At 58.3% G+C, this 17055-nt stretch overlaps 1 protein-coding gene across 4 annotated transcripts; it reads left to right on the top strand.

The window, feature by feature from the left end:
* Positions 1 to 321: 321 nt before the first annotated feature.
* On the top strand, positions 322 to 15985 carry SENP1 (SUMO specific peptidase 1). Of its 4 annotated transcripts, none has more exons than XR_006165683.1 (16): positions 322 to 473; positions 1084 to 1156; positions 1273 to 1432; positions 3695 to 3854; positions 4169 to 4272; positions 4350 to 4591; positions 4813 to 4867; positions 5166 to 5204; positions 5297 to 5381; positions 5662 to 5814; positions 5999 to 6130; positions 6574 to 6777; positions 7684 to 7763; positions 9353 to 9420; positions 13079 to 13163; positions 13600 to 13634. XR_006165683.1 is itself a non-coding variant. In XM_042796932.1 (16 exons), exons 1-16 carry the CDS (start codon positions 390 to 392, stop codon positions 14337 to 14339), a joined length of 1815 nt encoding a protein of 604 aa, XP_042652866.1. In that variant the 5' UTR covers positions 322 to 389; the 3' UTR covers positions 14340 to 15985. The 4 variants fall into 4 exon arrangements, 3 of the variants coding, with proteins under 3 accessions (XP_042652866.1, XP_042652867.1, XP_042652868.1); XM_042796932.1 differs by lacking the exon at positions 9353 to 9420 and adding an exon at positions 14277 to 15985 and having other exon boundaries at positions 13600 to 13695; XM_042796933.1 differs by lacking the exon at positions 9353 to 9420 and adding an exon at positions 14089 to 14255 and having other exon boundaries at positions 13600 to 13695.
* The last annotated feature ends 1070 nt before the right edge of the window (positions 15986 to 17055 follow it).

Raw genomic sequence — 17055 nt, 5'->3', positions numbered from 1 at the left:
TCCGCTTCCGGCCGCCTCGTTGCCGGCCGCCGCCACCGAGCCCGGGAAAGGCGCGCGCGCCGTCGGGGCTGTTTCCGCTTCCGGTACGGACGGGGCAGGGAGGGGTGGGGGGCGGCGGGTCCCGGTGGGTCCCGGGAGGCCTCGCCCGGTGCCGCCGGCCTCTCCCCCCGCCCGCCGGGGCCGGGCTTCTTCCTCACTTCTCTTTTTTTTTTTTTTTTTTTTTTTGGTTGTTTTTTCTCCTCCTTAGTTTCGCTTTTAGAAGGAAAAACCGGCGTGGCCGCCGCCGCTCCCCGCTCCAGCCCGGCATCGCCTCAGCCCCGCCGCCCCCCGGGGGTTGGGGGGGGGGGGGGGGTGCTGCCGGCGGCTCCGCCTCCCCCCCGCCGCCCCCCATGAGGATGGAGGCGCGGCCCGACCCCGGCTCCGGCTTCAAGGCCTTTCCCCGGCGCGCCCCGCTCCCCCAGCCCCCCGGCAAGGTGCTGCGGCGGGCGGCCCCGCTCCCCGGGGGGGGACACACACACACACCTGCTGCGGGGGGGCTGGGGGCTTCTCCGACTCCCTTTTCCCCTTCCCGGGGGGGGTCCCGTGTCCCCCCGGCCTCGAGTTCCAAACCGGCCGGGTGGTTCCTCGGGCCCCGTCCCGCCGGCCCCGCGTTGCCGCAAACTCCCTTCGCTCCCAGCCGCCGTGGGAAACCGAAGTGAAGACGCGGGATCCGTGGGTGGGGAACCCACGCGTGGGTGTCGCGCGGGCTTGCGTCCCGGCGGAGCCCTGCAGTTCATAATTTTGGGGGTTTGTTGTTGTTTTTTTTTTTTTCTGCCCTGTCGTGAGGACAGCGTTTCTCACCTCGCGTCGCACGGGGCAGAGCGGGTTTTGGGAAGGGCTGGGAGAGCGAGCCACGCTTCGGCTGCGTGTCAGACCTGTTATTGCACCGCTCTGCTTCACTAATTACTAATTTATAATGACGGGACCCTGGGGGGGGGGGGGTGTGTGTTAACTTTTTACCTACCCCCGTGGTTTTATTACACCTGGCGTTTTAAGATGGAGCTGCGCTTTCTTCTCACAAAAACCTGCCATCCTTTCACACAGTTTTTACCCAACAAGATCAGCGGTTTCGCTTGCCCCGCTGGAAATGCGTCCTGCACTCTCAATTACAGCCCAGGTAAAGCCGCGTTTTCTGCCCCGGGGTCTCAGGTTTTGTGGCTGTTCCCTCCCCTCGGCAGCCCGGGGAGGGAGACGCGGCTCTTTCTTGACTGCTGCCGTGTTTCTCCCTTGCAGAAGTCCCCTGCCCCGAGAGCTACCGGGCAGCGGGGGAGCCTCGAGCCTTCGGTTCCAGCGCCAACGGGCAGTGGAGGGGCTTGGTTCCCCCGCTGGGCTCCGCGCCGCAGAAGCCGAGGATGAGCCGAGGCTCTTACCTTGAAGCTCGCAAAAACCCCAGGTGCGTCCAGCTCCCCGCCACGGAGCCCTGGGGGGAACTTCACACAGGGGTTTTTACCCCCTCACCCCCTTGGTAGCAAGACGGAGTGAATTCAGGGTGGAAATAGTTGCGTGGATCGAGGTTGGCTGGGGGCCGTAGGTGCCTTTTTTGCGTTTATAAACCCCCCCCGTGGTGAAGGTGCGTGGTGAAGGGCGCGAGCGCTGGTTTTGGGAGGGTGCAGCGTGGCGTAACCTGCCTCTCACAGAACCTGGCGGCTTCCCGGGTTGGTTTGGAGTGTGTCAGGAGTGCTGGGGTGTGAACGGGAACGTCGTCGAGACGCAGGGAGAGATAACACGTCGTTTTGGGATGAAAACCTGCTGGTTAGTGCAAGAGGTGCTGGGGGCAGGGGCTGGTTTTGCAGCTGGTATAAACTTGTGTCGCTTCAGACCTTTCCAGAGCGGGTCACGTCTGTGGCTCCGGAAAATCCCCACGGTGGCCGACGTTTGTTTGCAAAATAGGGAAAATTAATTTCAACGAGAGAAAGGCCGGACCGCCTCGCGTATTTTTTTTTTTTTTTTTTTTTTTCGTGAGCCGTTAGGGGAGCCCTGAGCGTGGGAAGTGGGGAGAGGCGAGGCGAGGGAGGGAATCCGCTGGTGCGGGTGAACGAAAAAGGGCGAGAGCGGTGGCTGCGGGGGAGAGGTGCAGCCATCTTGTGGGGCGTGGGTGGAAGCTGGTGGATCTGGCGGGAAGGTCTGGCGGGGGGGGGGGGGGGTTTCCAGGCTGCGGCTCCTCGGCCTCGCAGTGCCACCTGCCGGCATCCGCTCGGCCGCACAGGCCCCGGATCGAGCTGAGGGAGAGCCAGGCTTCGGCTTTCAACGCGCCGATAAAAGCCTCCTCCCTGGTCGCGGGTGGGTAGCCTGGTTCTCGGGTGGGTAGCCTGGTTCTCGGGTGGGTAGCCTGGTTCTCGGGTGGGTAGCCTGGTTCTCGGGTGGGTAGCCTGGTTCTCGGGTGGGTAGCCTGGTTCTCGGGTGGGTAGCCTGGTTCTCGGGTGGGTAGCCTGGTTCTCGGGTGGGTAGCCTGGTTCTCGGGTGGGTAGCCTGGTTCTCGGGTGGGTAGCCTGGTTCTCGGGTGGGTAGCCTGGTTCTCGGGTGGGTAGCCTGGTTCTCGGGTGGGTAGCCTGGTTCTCGGGTGGGTAGCCTGGTTCTCGGGTGGGTAGCCTGGTTCTCGGGTGGGTAGCCTGGTTCTCGGGTGGGTAGCCTGGTTCTCGGGTGGGTAGCCTGGTTCTCGGGTGGGTAGCCTGGTTCTCGGGTGGGTAGCCTGGTTCTCGGGTGGGTAGCCTGGTTCTCGGGTGGGTAGCCTGGTTCTCGGGTGGGTAGCCTGGTTCTCGGGTGGGTAGCCTGGTTCTCGGGTGGGTAGCCTGGTTCTCGGGTGGGTAGCCTGGTTCTCGGGTGGGTAGCCTGGTTCTCGGGTGGGTAGCCTGGTTCTCGGGTGGGTAGCCTGGTTCTCGGGTGGGTAGCCTGGTTCTCGGGTGGGTAGCCTGGTTCTCGGGTGGGTAGCCTGGTTCTCGGGTGGGTAGCCTGGTTCTCGGGTGGGTAGCCTGGTTCTCGGGTGGGTAGCCTGGTTCTCGGGTGGGTAGCCTGGTTCTCGGGTGGGTAGCCTGGTTCTCGGGTGGGTAGCCTGGTTCTCGGGTGGGTAGCCTGGTTCTCGGGTGGGTAGCCTGGTTCTCGGGTGGGTAGCCTGGTTCTCGGGTGGGTAGCCTGGTTCTCGGGTGGGTAGCCTGGTTCTCGGGTGGGTAGCCTGGTTCTCGGGTGGGTAGCCTGGTTCTCGGGTGGGTAGCCTGGTTCTCGGGTGGGTAGCCTGGTTCTCGGGTGGGTAGCCTGGTTCTCGGGTGGGTAGCCTGGTTCTCGGGTGGGTAGCCTGGTTCTCGGGTGGGTAGCCTGGTTCTCGGGTGGGTAGCCTGGTTCTCGGGTGGGTAGCCTGGTTCTCGGGTGGGTAGCCTGGTTCTCGGGTGGGTAGCCTGGTTCTCGGGTGGGTAGCCTGGTTCTCGGGTGGGTAGCCTGGTTCTCGGGTGGGTAGCCTGGTTCTCGGGTGGGTAGCCTGGTTCTCGGGTGGGTAGCCTGGTTCTCGGGTGGGTAGCCTGGTTCTCGGGTGGGTAGCCTGGTTCTCGGGTGGGTAGCCTGGTTCTCGGGTGGGTTTTGAGGCTGGGGAGGGGGGGACACGACGCGATGGCGGGTCCGGACGCGCACAAAGTCGAGCGGAAGCGTTTCCTTTCTCTCCTCGCAGCGGGACGTCCAACAGCTTCGTGGGAAAATCCAACCACCATTGCCATGCGTCGGCTTTTCCGATCAAACCCGCTCAGAGCCCTTCCTGGAGCGGCCCGTGTCGCCGCAGCCTGCTCAGCCCCAAGAAGACTCCCCGGCGGTTCGTCAGCACGGCGGAAGAGGTAAAGGAAAGGCCGGGAGAGCGTGCGGTGGGCGGTTCTTTCGGAGGAGAACCCTTCGGGGCGCTTGAGGCGGCTCGAACCGACTGCCTCGTGCTGGCTTCGCTGCTCCCGCCGGGCGGAACCGGCTTCAGCTCTGCTCCCGTTCAGACCTCAGCTGCCGTTGGTGCGATCGAGGCCGGTGGCTGAACTCTTCAAGACCCCTGGGAACGCGCTCCCGCCCATAAAACCTCTGCTTCCCCGTGCACCTGCTGGCTGCTCACGGTGCCCGCGTTGAAATCACGCGGGCTTAGACACACCTGGTTGTTTCCCTGCAGACTGTTCGAGAGGAAGAGCGGGAGATCTACAGGCAGTTGCTTCAGATGGTCACAGGAAAGCAGTTTTCCACGTCCAAGCCCTCCTCGCTCTTCCCCTTCCACCTGTGAGTATGTGAAACGCTCTTCCCCAGCCGGCAGCGCCACGTTTGTTCGCCGGGAACTTGCTTTCTGTTGTTCCTAGATCCAGGTGTTCGAATTCGGGCAAAACCGTGGCGAAGGAAGCTCCCAGCAAGAACTCGAAGCTGTTTGAAGCTCACGGCGCTGCGCCCGCCGCGGCCGGCGTTCTGGGAGCGCCGGAGCAGCCGCCGCACAAACCGTCGCTCTACTCCGCCCCCAGCTATCCCCCCAATATCTTTGAGTCCGGTAACTCCACAGCCCAGCGTTGCCAAGAAAATCTACCAGCATCTAACGTGCAGTCTGAAGGTAAAAAAAAAAAAAACAAAAAAAAACAAAACAAAAAAAAACCCCAACCAACCAAAAACCAAACCCGAAAGGAAAACCCCAAAACCTGGCAACCAGCTTAAAACGTATGTGGCGGAGCTGCTTTTTCCCTCCCCCTCTTTCTCTGGCCTCCTGCAGCAGTCGTGGGGGTGGGTGGTAACTGTGAGGAACACAACATTCCATAAACTTTACTCTTTTTTTAGGGTCAGACTCTGTCATTTTGCTCAAGGTAAAGGATTCCAGAACCCCAGCACCAAGGTAAGAGGCTCTAAAACGATATCTAGAGGGAAGGGGTGGGTCACACTAGCTTTTAGTTCCACGGGAGAGGTGAGACTGCAGAGCAGGAGGTGGCCAGTGGCTTTCTGAACGTCTCGTGGAGAGAGAGCAGTTTGCTGCAGTTACAGGAACGTGAGCGTGACGCATCAAACCTCTTTCGTGAGACCGGGCTCTGGCAGGAGGGCTGTCCTCAGACAACACTCACGAATCACTTTTCAGGCAATTTCTTTCTTTCCGCGTGAAGGCGAGCGCTTACACCTGTCCTTTCTCCCCGTTTTAGCCTCCCGTTCTTCCAGGCAGAACTGTGGATCAAAGAGCTGTAAGTACATGTTTTCCGCTCTGTTTTCTCGTCGCCAGTGTTCGCGTGTAGAAATAAACCGCCCGTTTGCTCACGTGAACTGGGCTTTTCAGGACCAGCGTCTACGATTCGCGAGCTCGGGAGAGGTGGCGGCAAATTGAAGAGCAGAAAGCGCTGGCCTTACAGCTGCAAAGCCAGGTAACGGGGAGGGGTTACTGGAGGAGCGGCCCTTGCAAGCCCGAACGGTATAACCCCGGGGTAGAAAGCAAATTGGAAAGGGGAGAATGACAAAAGTGGACTCCTTTGGGGTCTGGTGTCTTCGTTGCCTCCCCTTCCCTCTGGGTGGTGTCGTGGCCGGGATGGACGTTCCCCGCGCCGTGGCCCTTTCTGCACCTCCAGGAACAACTGGCCCCCCACGTAGCTCCCTCACGAGGCGACTCCGTCGGGCGCCACCTAACCTAAAGGCCTTCTCCTTCAGCGGTTGCAGGAGCAGGAACATTCGGTGCAGGATCTGGTGGATTTAAATCTTCGAGTACCCCTTGAGAAGGAAATCCCTGTCACGGTGGTCCCGGAAGAGAAGGAGGATGCCAAGTCAGCCGACGGCGAAGAGGAGTTCCCTGAAATCACTGAGGTAGGGCTGCTTGGATCCGGCGGGCGCAGGCAGACGCTTGCCTGCGTAAAAGATGTAAAGATGAATGTGATTTTTGCGAGTTTATCCTTCGAGGGGCAACGAATAAACCGGGGTTTGAATCCAGCCTTTCTGACGGGAGCAGCAGGGACTCTCCCTTCCAGTGCTGTCTGTGTCCTTCCCGTAGGAAATGGAAAAGGAAATAAAGAACGTGTTCCGAGGCGGGAACCAGGATGAGGTCCTCAGCGAAGCTTTTCGGTTAACAATCACTCGGAAGGACATTCAGACCCTCAACAATCTGAACTGGCTCAATGATGAGGTGAGGAGCCGCTACCTTGGGTCGTTCGGACGTTTTTCTTCGGCAGCTTGAAGTCGGTTGGAGTGAATAAACGCGTCTGCCTTCTCCGTGCTGAAAGCAGTCGGGGGGTGAATAGTCGGTGTGGGCTGTAGGTCGCGCTTTGGAGCAGTTAATCTGAGGAGAAACCCCGGTGTAGACCAGACGCTTGAAGAAATAGTGTTGGGAGGAGTGGACCTGACCCTGGATGTGATCAAGGGGGGAACAAGAGCAAAATTAAATAAATGTAGAAGGCTGCATTCCTACATCTTTCTGGATTTTTGAAGGTTTCGGGGCGGTTGAGCTGTTGTAAATCCCCCTGGGGACGGGAAGAGGCAAACCCAATTTCTTACTTTCACACAGGGGCAGAGCACCTTACCCAGAGGTGTCACCGCACTAACGTGTCCTGGATGCTTTTTCTTTCCCAGATAATTAATTTCTACATGAATTTGCTGATGGAGCGGAGCAAAGAGAAGGGTTTGCCGGCGGTTCACGCGTTCAATACTTTCTTCTTTACCAAATTAAAAACGGCGGGGTACCAAGCGGTGAAACGGTGGACTAAAAAAGTGGATATCTTCTCGGTGGATCTCCTCCTGGTGCCTATTCACCTGGGAGTGCATTGGTGCCTAGCAGTGAGTGCTTTGGTTACTCCCAGCAGGGCGTAGCTGGAGCAGGCTGTCCTATAAACCCACCTGGCTGAGGCTAAAATTTCATGGCTTTTGAGCCGACGCGGTTGTCAGGTGTCTGCACGAGGGGGGAAAACGTTGTGTTTGTGGCTAAACTCAAAGCCTGGAGTGAGTAAAAAGATAGCTGCGACTTTTTGGTGCGTTTCTAGGCTTTAAAGAAAAACCAGACAGCTGGGAAGGTCACGTTAGGCCGGCTCATTCTCCAGAGGAGGATCTTGTTTCCACGTTCCCACAAACTCACCTTTAGAGACGTTGCCCCGGGATCGTTTTGGAGAGATTGAGATGACAGATACCGCGCAGCTTTCTCTCCCCCCTGCCCCCGATCTGCTCCGTCCCTTCTCTTGGCTGCTGGCCCCTCCGCGGTCACAGATCGCCCGTGGGTTTTAAACCTGCCTCGGCCTCCTTCGCTCAAACCTCCCCCTGGGGTTGTCAGGCTGCCCGGCAAGGCGGGGCTCGCCTGGGTGGGCGGCGGTGTGGAAAGGGGGCGCGGGGCCCCCGAAACCCACCTGGGGGACTCGTGGTTTGGGCTGCTGGGTTATGCACACGTCAGGCGGAGCAAAGCCTCTGTAAACCTACCTGCCTGCGGGTTTAACAATAAGGACAACAGAGTGCTCTTGTGTCTTAGCGGGCCGCTCTGAGGAGAGCCTGATTTAGAGATGCGAGCGGTTAAATAACAGCAGCAGCAAGGGGGGATTTTGGGGAGGGCTGTGCCGAGGGTGGTGGAAGTCCCCTAAAATCCATCTCTGCTGTGAAACGGGCTAAACTTGCTGCTTTCTGTCGGCAGAGTGTGTGTCCGGGCAAAGAGCGGAGCTCCTCGCGTTGCGCGTCATTAACGAATCTCTCTTTGTGTAGGTTGTAGACTTCAGGAAAAAAACCATCACCTATTATGACTCCATGGGTGGAATAAACAGCGAAGCCTGCAGGATACTGTTGTGAGTAGCGCTCATTTGAGTTGTGCCTGCTTAAAAACCGGCCGGTCCCTTCCTGGGTCCCGCCAGGAGGATTCGGAGGCGCATCCCACCTCGTGTTTGGCCGCGCGCTGCCGACGCGGTCCGCAGGGGCAGAGCTGGTCTGCGGGAGGCCCGTGCCGGTGCCCTGCCTTCACCTCTGCCCAGAAGATCTGTCGGTGAGGCTGGTGTCGTCTTCGTGGGTAGAGACAGGTTTCAGACCTGTTCTGTTAAGGACATCGGGCTTTGCGAGTCTTACAGGCCTCTTGGGCACCATCTTTGAGAGGAAAACCCCCGAGGGATGGGGTCCTTCCCTTGCCCTGCAGCTGCTTGAAGAAACGGCCGTCTCCTGGCCCCTTTCCCCCAGGTGGGAGCTTTCCCTGCCCCTGGCAGAGATCAGCTCAGTGGCTTGGCCCTTTGTTTCGAGGAGATTCTGGAGAGCGCGGTGGGAGGTGCAGGGCGTGGGAGCGTCTCTTGCATCAGGGCACGGATAAAGGTCTGCCCGGGTCTCTTTGCCGAGTGTGCCGTGCCTCCAAACCAGAGCTGGGTGAAAGCTGGTTGGTTCTTGCTGGGCTCAAACTGCAGGCGAGGTCTTGGTTTTCCCATCCTGAGCAACGCCCCGGGAGGGAGCGGAGCTGGCTGCCTACTCTCCGAGCTCTTGGCAGGAGGGAGAGGTGCCTGCATGTCCAACCCAGAACTGTCGTCCCACGTTGGGAAGCTGCTCCTGACCGGAGTGCGATTTAAAAAGGAGCTGCTCTCCGGGCGGGGGTGCAGAAAGCCCCTCTTTTCCCAGGTCCCCAGTCACGTAGGGCCGTCAGGCTTGGTACAAATCACATCGCCAAGGGATTTTCAAAACGCGGTCGCCAGCTCCTCTGTCGTTCCTGCGTTGACCCTGGGTCGGCCGTCGGTTCTGCTTCTCATCTCGGCTCCGCTCCGACACTGACTTGGGAACCTGATCCCGAGTCTTCTGGCATGGGGTTGAGTATGTCAGCGGAGGTGTCACTCAGTCAGTCGAGGAATGTGCATACCGATAAGGACAGGCAGCAGACAGATGCCATTTCCAGTCCGTTTAGCACCTTTGTTTTCCAGTTGGGGTGCTTTGCGGTCCGCGTGCACCGGGTTCATTTAAATAACTGTAGAAAAAAAACCAGCTGTTTCCCTTTTCCACACTGGCCTGACGTTGGTCGAAAGGGATAGGAAAAGGAAAAGTATAAAATCTTTGGCAATGGCTCAGGGCAGCGTCTCTTCGTTTCACTGTGTGGCTTCTGCCTCTGTGCTCGAGAGCTGTGCGAGCAGAGCTGGCCTGCCTTGGGGCAGGGATAGGCTGGGCGAAATCCGTTCCTTTCCGCCTGAAATTTTTTGATCCCGAGGAATGTGAGGTGAGAGGTGGGACCCGGGAGTCCTGCCCGTGGTTCGTTTAGGGGTCCGGGACGAGGAAGCAGGTCCCCACGCCGGTGGGTAGAGAGCACCAGAGGATGTCAGGTGTTTTGGCCACTCGGGGTGAGTGGTGGAGAGCCAGGATTTCAGGTCACTGTTGCCCTGGACGTAATTGTTTTCCCTCTGTTTCCTTTTAGGAGGCTTTTATTGGTTGAATGCAGTGGGAGGATCACACCGGGAAGAAGGGACGGAGGTCCTATTCATGGTTAGTGACCCTTTCATGCTTTCAATCGTTAGAGCTTCCTAAAGGTGGTGAGTGCCCTGCCGTTAGCCAGGCCTTAGAGGAGGGAAACTGAGGCACGGGGAAGGCAACCGATTAAACACAAGGTCCGTGGCTGGGCTAGGAGCGAGGAGGGACCACGGCTGTTCGTGGTTTGGAGGCTGCCATGCTTTGTTTCAGCATCTGGACTTTCCACACCACTTGAGTGTGAGAGCTGGAGAGGATTTGAAGAAAGCTGCCTCTGGTTTTGGTTTTTTTTTTTGGGGGGGGAAGGGGGGGGGTGGGTTTCTCCTTGGAGGAAACGCAGCGCTCGGTGTCTCAGCTCTGCTGCAAGGGTCTGTGTTTTGGAGCAGGTGTAAATCAACCTGTGAGAATCGGTTTCAGACTTGATTCTAGCGGCGCAAGGCCGGAGAAGAGCTGAGGGGATAGAGCGCACAAGGCGACTCATGCCTGTGAAATCTTCTTATCTCCTGCGAGCAGCAGCGCTTGAAATGCTTACCTTTGGGTGCCCTTTACTTCGAGGCTCTCAGACATTTAGCAGGACGCTGTGGAGTTGATTTCAGCAATTCCCTGAGGCGCCTGGGCAGGTTTTTGCATAAGTAAGCGCTGTAGAAAGCAAAAACCCATTTTCAGATTTAGGAAAAGGAGATGAAAAGCCCGCAGGGTTTGACGGGGCACCTCGGGCATGTCAGGATTCGGTCGGGTGTGTAAGTTCCGCTTAAAAATCCCGCGTGGAGCTTTCTCTCCTTGAGATACCGACCAAGTTCGTTAATGAAGTGCTGCCTCCCGAAGTTGTCTCGCGGTTTGGAGTCAAGGCATTTTCTCCCAGCCCCCTCCTCAGAGGTGGCCCCGGCCGTTTCCGAGGCAGGATTGGTGCTGGGTTTCTTACACGGCGTGCCCGCCGGTGGCCCGGGGCAGGCTGGCCGTGACGGCCCCGGTTAGCCTGAAGCGCGCCCGGTGGTTTATTCCCTCTCTCTTCTAGAAAACGGCTCGAAACCCGGCGGCTGCGCGCGTGTCGGCACTGCAGCTGCGGCTCGGGGATAAATCTGGACCGGCTGAAGCCGCCCCATCGCTTTACTCGCGGAAGCTCCGGCCCCGTTTGAGCCTCACGGGTCCCCTGTGATGCGTCCTGTCATTTATCGGCACAGCTCCGGCGGGCACGACAGAGCGTGGGCTGTGTGCCGCTGCTATATTTATTTTTTTTTTTTTTTTTTTTTTTTTAGCGGGGGATTCGGCTGTAGTAGGCAGGGATTGCCAGGATGATTTTTTTTATTTTTATTTTTTTAATTGCAGTTGAAGCCGTTAATTAACGACTGTCTTCACCACGTTTGTCCTGTGGCGCAGATAATCCGCTCCCTTCCTCCGGCCACCGTGGCGGAGGCTCAGCTCGCCCTCATTTTGAACTCCTTGCAGGGAGTTGCTTCTCCGTCCGTGAGGTTTTATTTTTGGAGATGAGACATGGAGACTTCTCTGCTCAGTGAAAGGACATTTTTATTTTATTTTATTTTTTTTTTTGCCCTGAGATTTCCCCCCTGCTGATTCTGTCCTGTCCAAGCGGCAGCCGAGTCGAAGCGGCCAAGCGGAGAAGCTCCCCAAGAGCAATTACAGCAGGCGCTGGCAGCCAGCGGACCCAGTGCTGGGGAACTGGGCTGGGAGCGCGTGTCCCGCTAATGAAGGCTGATGGAAAACGCTTGTCTGGACCTGATCTGGTCTCGGGGGGGTCTGCCAGGAGCGAGGCTCCCCTCCCTGACACTTTTACATCCAGCAAAGCCGATTTCTGGCTCTTTTTTCCAGGGACGCGATCACTGGGAAGGGGCTGGCCTCACGTTCCGAGGCCGCTGGGTCGTTCTGCTGCCACGTGGGGGCCTTTGTTCAGTGGCCCCCCGGGTCTTTCAGGGACTCTTCGGCCTGGGAGAGGTTTCTCTTATTTGAGTAGTTCTTTGGAGTTACGATGGAGAAAATCCCCTGGCTGGCAGCAGGGCAGCGAGTCCAACCCTGCGTCCTCCGGGCTTGTCTGCGGGTGGCATCGCCCCCCTCTCCCCTCGGCGTTTACTAACAGCAAGATGCGATTTAGCCGGGTCTTTCTGGATCCAATTTCCCAAAGATGGCACGTCTCCCCGCCTTGGCGGCCAAGCCTCCCTCCCTCTCCGTGCCAGATGCTCCCGTGACCCGCTCCGTTCGAGCCAGCAGCATCTAATCCTCCGCTTCTCCTTTCCAAACTTTCTGACCCCAGCCCCGACAGTCCCAGGGCTCTTTTGAGAAGATGCCAAGCGCGAAGGAGGTGGTTGCTGTAGATCTCCCTGATCTTTTTGGCGACCAAGATGAGCAGTAGGTGTCTGCAGAGCTGAATGTCACTGAACAGCGCTGGCAGCCACCAGAGAGGGGCTTCTTTAGGGACATTAAGAAAGTCTTGGGCCCATTGCCTCGGCTCCCTCTGGTCCACCTGGACGTCTCCTTCCTGAACCCCCTTTTTGGTGCTTCCCGGCGAAGGGAAGGGTTCGAGGTGTTCACATCCACAGAAGAAAACGCGTGGCAGTTGCCTGGGCGTGCTTCGGGCATGATCTTGGTGGCGTTCCTAAACTTTTTCAAGGAGGCAGGAAAAAAAAAAGCCACCCAATTTTCTCTTCTCCCAGTGGTTTGATTTAGGCCAAACCGGTGGAAGCCGCTCCGGGCAGAGGAGATGGGCCAGTAGCGGTGAGCTTGCCGCCTTCTCCGCTTCCAGGAGCTGGGATGGGCCTGCCTCTAACTCTTTCCCTTCTGCTGAAGGCTTCTGAGAGGTATTGGACGACCCACCCCCACCACGGCTGGCCCCTTCTCCCACTCGTGCTCCCCGCTTTCACTCGGGCCCTGGACCGGCATCTCGGAGACGGCTCTGGGGTGGCTTTTCCCGGGGCTGCCTCTCCTCCATCCCCAAGCCTCCGACCTTTCTTGAGGAAAACCCCGGGTCATCTCCCCTATTCTCCCCCTTCCTTGAAAGCTCTTGCTGTTTGTCTTCTGCTGCGGCAAGAAGAAATCAAACCAGGTGTGGAAGGGAACCTGGGAGAAGAGCTGCAGGAGAGCATCTGCCAGCGAGCCGCACCCGCCGCCAGCCGGGAGCGGAGCTTCGTGGTGGGTTTTTTTTTGGTGCTTTACACCCAGGCCGCTTGTCCCAGAGCTGCTGGGATGCTGTTACGGTTGTGACAAATTTGCTCCTGTCTGCCTTCACGCGAAGTAAGAAGCCTCAAAAGGCCGGAGGCCCGGGATCACCAGACGCCATCAGTCTCCCCTCGAGTCTAACGCGCGGCTTGCGGGGGTCCGCGGAGGCAGCCCGGTGCCTGCCAAGCTCTTCTCTGCCCCCAGTCACTCTCTGGTGAATTAGATTTGTTCTCCCCGGTTTATTTGTGGTTTTGACTCTCTGCTTGGCAGGTACTTTTTTTGGATGAGTTCTTAAGTTCTGCCTGGTCCTTCTTTTGACTGCCGCAAAGCCCGGGTCTATAGAGCCCTTTTTAAAATGGCCAATACTGAGACGAAAATATTGGACTTCCATTTTGCATGAATTCTGCAAACACGGCAGAGGACACCTTAGGTAAACTGACGTACGGTGTACTGGCTGGTTTCCCCTGTTCCCTCCAAGTAAGCTTTCTTTGTTCTCTCGTTCCTCCAGGCAATACCTAAAACAGGAAAGTCTTGACAAGAAAAGGAAAGAGTTCGACACTAATGGCTGGTCCTTGCTGAGTAAGAAGAGTCAGGTGGGTTTGGGGGAGGTTTGGGGGGGGGGGGGGGGGGGGGGGTCTCTTGCTGACCCAGCAGCACCTTTCCTGGCTGCTTTTCCCGACGGACGTGCTCTGGTGGTGAACAGAGCCCAGATCTTCAGTGGCAGGTGGCTTTGCTGCCCATCCCCTCCAGCCTGGCGGGGAGACTTTCCTGAGTGGGGGGTGCCCCAGTGCCGCCTCCCCTCCTGCTGCCCACCCCCCTGCCTTCAGCCCCCCTTGCTCGCGCTGGCGGCCGCCCGCCCGGGCGGGCTTGGCCTCGCTGGGGCTCGTTTGAGAGAGGTCCTTCACGTGGAGCTCCCCGTCCTTAGAAGCTGGAGAAAGGGTGGGGTGAGGGGGGGGGGACAGACACACGCACAGACAGGCCAGCAGCTCCTCTGGAAATGACCTTTGGGTTTGTGTCCTCCCCTTCAAGGAGATCCCGCAGCAGATGAACGGCAGCGACTGCGGGATGTTCGCCTGCAAATACGCCGACTGCATTACCAAAGACAAGCCCATCAACTTCACGCAGGTAAACCCCACCCCGGCGTGGCCCCTCGTGCCCGGAGGGGGGGGGACACACGGGCGCGTGCCCCCCGCTCCCGCACCTTCTGCTTTTTCCAAATGCCCCCCGTGGGCTCGAGGGTGCCCCCGGCCCGCGTCGGGGCTGCACCGCTGCTCCTCGCAGCGCGAGGTGCCGAAGCCAGTCCCCCCCCCCCGCAGCCACCCGCGGGTCTCCTGCCCCCCTCGGGCCCGTGGGGCACCCCCCCAGGGTGGCTGGGGAAAGGTCACAAACCCAGGGTGGGGCTCGCCCACGGTGGTAGTGGCAGTGGGGCGCTGGTACCCTGAAGGCCAGGGGATTTCGGTGTTGACAGCAGCCTCCGTGGAGCACCCCCTGTGCAAATATCTCGCTTCTCATTATTAGGGAATACACATCATCGGAGCGACCTTATTACCTAGATCTCATCCGCTGTCTTGTTTTCAATAATCAGAAAATAAATTCCCCCCCCCAAAGAAAGGCGCTGCGGGAAAAGCTGCAGGGAAAGGCACGCTGATGTACGTTTTCTTTCTCTTCTTTATTTTACACCCACCCCCCCCCCAAAAAAAAAAAAGCAACACATGCCCTATTTCCGAAAGCGAATGGCCTGGGAAATCCTCCACCGCAAGCTGTTATGATGACGTCGCGCCCGAGCGCCGCCGCCTCGCGAGATGGTTTGGGAAGCGCCCGGGTTTGGCCCAGCACCCGCCGGGCACGGGCCTGCCCAGGCCTTCCCTCAGACACCCGGGCACCCAACTCTGCACCCTGTTTTTGATAAAACACCGCTCACGGACCAAGGCGCAATAGAAACGTTCAGAAGCACACTTTGCCATTTTTTGCATAAATTTTTATTTTTTTTTTTTTTTTTTTCCGCATTTTGTTTGCATTTCAGAACCTATTTTTACAAGCAGTTTCAGGTGCTGAGACTTGAAGGGGCAGCTCCGGACGTTCAGGGAGCTCTTCCTCTTCTGCTTTTTTGCAGCTCTTGCTGCCAGCTCGGAGCTGATGGCGTGGCTCCACGGGGCAGGGGGGAGACCCCCGGGGTGGGGAGAGCCGGAGGTCGGGTGGGCAGAAGCCTGTTTGGGGGGGGACGGGGACACGTGGGGAGGGTTTTGCGTGTAGCAGAACGTTTTCGGCGCGTCCCCCACTGCCGCGTGATCTCGGCTCTGCCCTCAGAGCCAGCGTTCCCGTGCCCAGCACAACCCCTGCCCCTCGGCACCCGCGGGCGGACAACCTGGCGCCCGCAGCGAGCCGGGCCGGGGGCAGGTCGGGCACCCCCCCCAGGGTGGCGGGCAGGAGCCGCCGTCTCTAAAAGTAACTATTTTGTTAAATGCTGCTTTGGCAGAGGCGTTTTTCTTCGCGAGGATTTGGTTCCCCCCCCCCCCCTGTTCTTTAGCATCGGCTCTTTGCGGAAACTCGGTACGGAACCGCCGAGCCGATGCGCCCTTGAGTTGGTTTTGTACATATTTCCAAACGTTTCTCCCGAGTGACAAAGAACAAAGTCTGCGTGTGCGTTTGGGTTTGTTGGGTTTTGGTTTTGGTTTTTTTTTTTTTTTGTCTTTTTCTCCTTTTTTTTTTTTTTTTTTTTTTTTTTTGCCCGCCCTGGCTTTGCCTCCTCGCGGCTTCTGGCCACCTCTGTCCTTGGACGCGTCGCTCCTCCCTCACCGGGGTATTTTGCACGTGCTTTGCCCCCGGGGATAAGGGCTGACGCGAGGGCCAGGGCTGCGGGGAAGGCCGAGGCACCGTGGCCGCGGCGAGAAGTGCTTCCACGGGCACCTCCGGGCCCTCTTCCCCCACGCGGGGGGAGAGGGAAACGGCAGAAACCCACCCAAAAGTGGGAGTTCGGGGGACGTCCCGAGGCTTCTGCACGTTTTTCTCGGGGGGTCGGGTGGGGCTGTGCTGGTGCTTTCGCCTGGGTTCATTTCTTCTCGAGCGCCAGGTGGGAGGAAGCGGCGAGTGTCTGACAAGCTTCCCCAGCCGCGGAACCTGCTGCTTTTCCCTCGTGTACATAGCCTTTTTAAGTATGAGTAAAGACTGAGATAACGTCCACTTTTGTATTTTTGCCTCCAGATAGGGATATTTTATACATTTTTCTCTACCTGTAAGCAGTAGTTTTGTACAAAATTTCTCCCTTTCGCCCCTTGCTCCCGCCAGGTTCTGTTCTTTGTAGGCTGGTTTGTACCTGTTCCCTCTCCCCTCCGTGTGTTTTATACCAAGTTCATTTACTACCTTTTTCTATCTTTTACTGCAAGTAAAGATCTGAGGAAAAAAAAAAAAAAAAAAACAGAGTAACTCTTCTCTTTTTGTGCACGTGTCGTGATTCGTGGTTAAATAAAACGGGCCGGGAGCTGTAGCCCTGCACCAGGAGCTGGAGCGTCGCTGGTAGCGAGCAGCCCTTGCTCGGGGAAGGCTGTTCTGTGTAATTCACCTTCTCGGTGAAATAAATCACTCGGCAGGCTGGGGCGCTCCCGGTACGGAGGTGTTTTAGCCCCGTTTGCTGGAGGAAGGAGCCAGAGCTGCTGCGAGCTGCAGTCGAGAGGCCTTTCCCGCCGCGTGCGGCGTGTTCCCGCCGCGGCTTTCGACGCTCGCTGGCGCTGGGGGTGGTGAGGTTGGGGAAGGGGGACCCTGTCCCAGTAACCTGCTTTGCAGGGCTTTGTCCCACCCTCGGGAAGGAGCTCCCAGCCCCCGCCGCCCCGCTCCCGAGCAGTAGTTCGGGGCTGAAAGAGCCCCTTACGGTGTCCCGGGAACAAAATCAACAAGTCCCAGTGTTTTCCTTGGCTCCCTGCTCCCAAAAAAGCCAGGGAGAAAATGGCCCCGTCAAAGGCGGCTTGTGCCTCGCCTGCGCTGGGACCCCGAAGAGGCTCCCCCCCCCCCCCCCCCCCGGCCGCGTGGCTCCCGGCCCTCTGCGGCCACCAAAAATGCATTCAGCATTTATCCCTGCCCTTCTTTCTGGCTTATTAATAGAATAAATCACATTGCCCAGCCTGCCTGGCCATCCCAGCCTGGGGATTTTCAGGTCATATTGACTTTTTTCCTCCTTCCTGTATCCTTATTCCTAGACATGAGCAAGATTTTTGCCCGATATTTCCAAAGAGCCAGTTATTAGCGTCTCTGACATTCCTTACAAACACACACGTGGCTTCTGCAAATACCCACGTCGCTGTCTCCCACCCCAGGGCTCAATGCTCCATTCATCTGCTCCCAGAGCTGTGCCTAGAAGTCGGGAATTACCTGCCCTGCTCCCTGCTAACGAGCTTTTTGAGCCCGGGGCGTCTCCAGAAGCCCTTTGGGGTGATTTGCATCTCCCTGAGCCCCCATCTCCCACCCAGGAGGGGATTTTGGGGGGGGGGGGGG

The sequence above is a fragment of the Tyto alba genome, unplaced genomic scaffold, assembly GCF_018691265.1.
Source record: "Tyto alba isolate M040663 unplaced genomic scaffold, T.alba_DEE_v4.0 Super-Scaffold_23, whole genome shotgun sequence".
Taxonomy (NCBI): domain Eukaryota; kingdom Metazoa; phylum Chordata; class Aves; order Strigiformes; family Tytonidae; genus Tyto; species Tyto alba.
This window is presented reverse-complemented; position numbering and strand designations above follow the sequence as displayed.

What these genes read in the sequence shown, in the direction of transcription:
- SENP1 (XM_042796932.1), top strand. Translation starts at nt 390, where the DNA reads ATGAGGATGGAGGCGCGGCCCGACCCCGGCTCCGGCTTCAAGGCCTTT. An exon ending in ATCTAACGTGCAGTCTGAAG is followed by an intron (nt 4,592 to 4,812) that starts GTAAAAAAAAAA and finishes CTCTTTTTTTAG; the next exon opens with GGTCAGACTCTGTCATTTTG. An exon ending in GAACTGTGGATCAAAGAGCT is followed by an intron (nt 5,205 to 5,296) that starts GTAAGTACATGT and finishes TGGGCTTTTCAG; the next exon opens with GACCAGCGTCTACGATTCGC.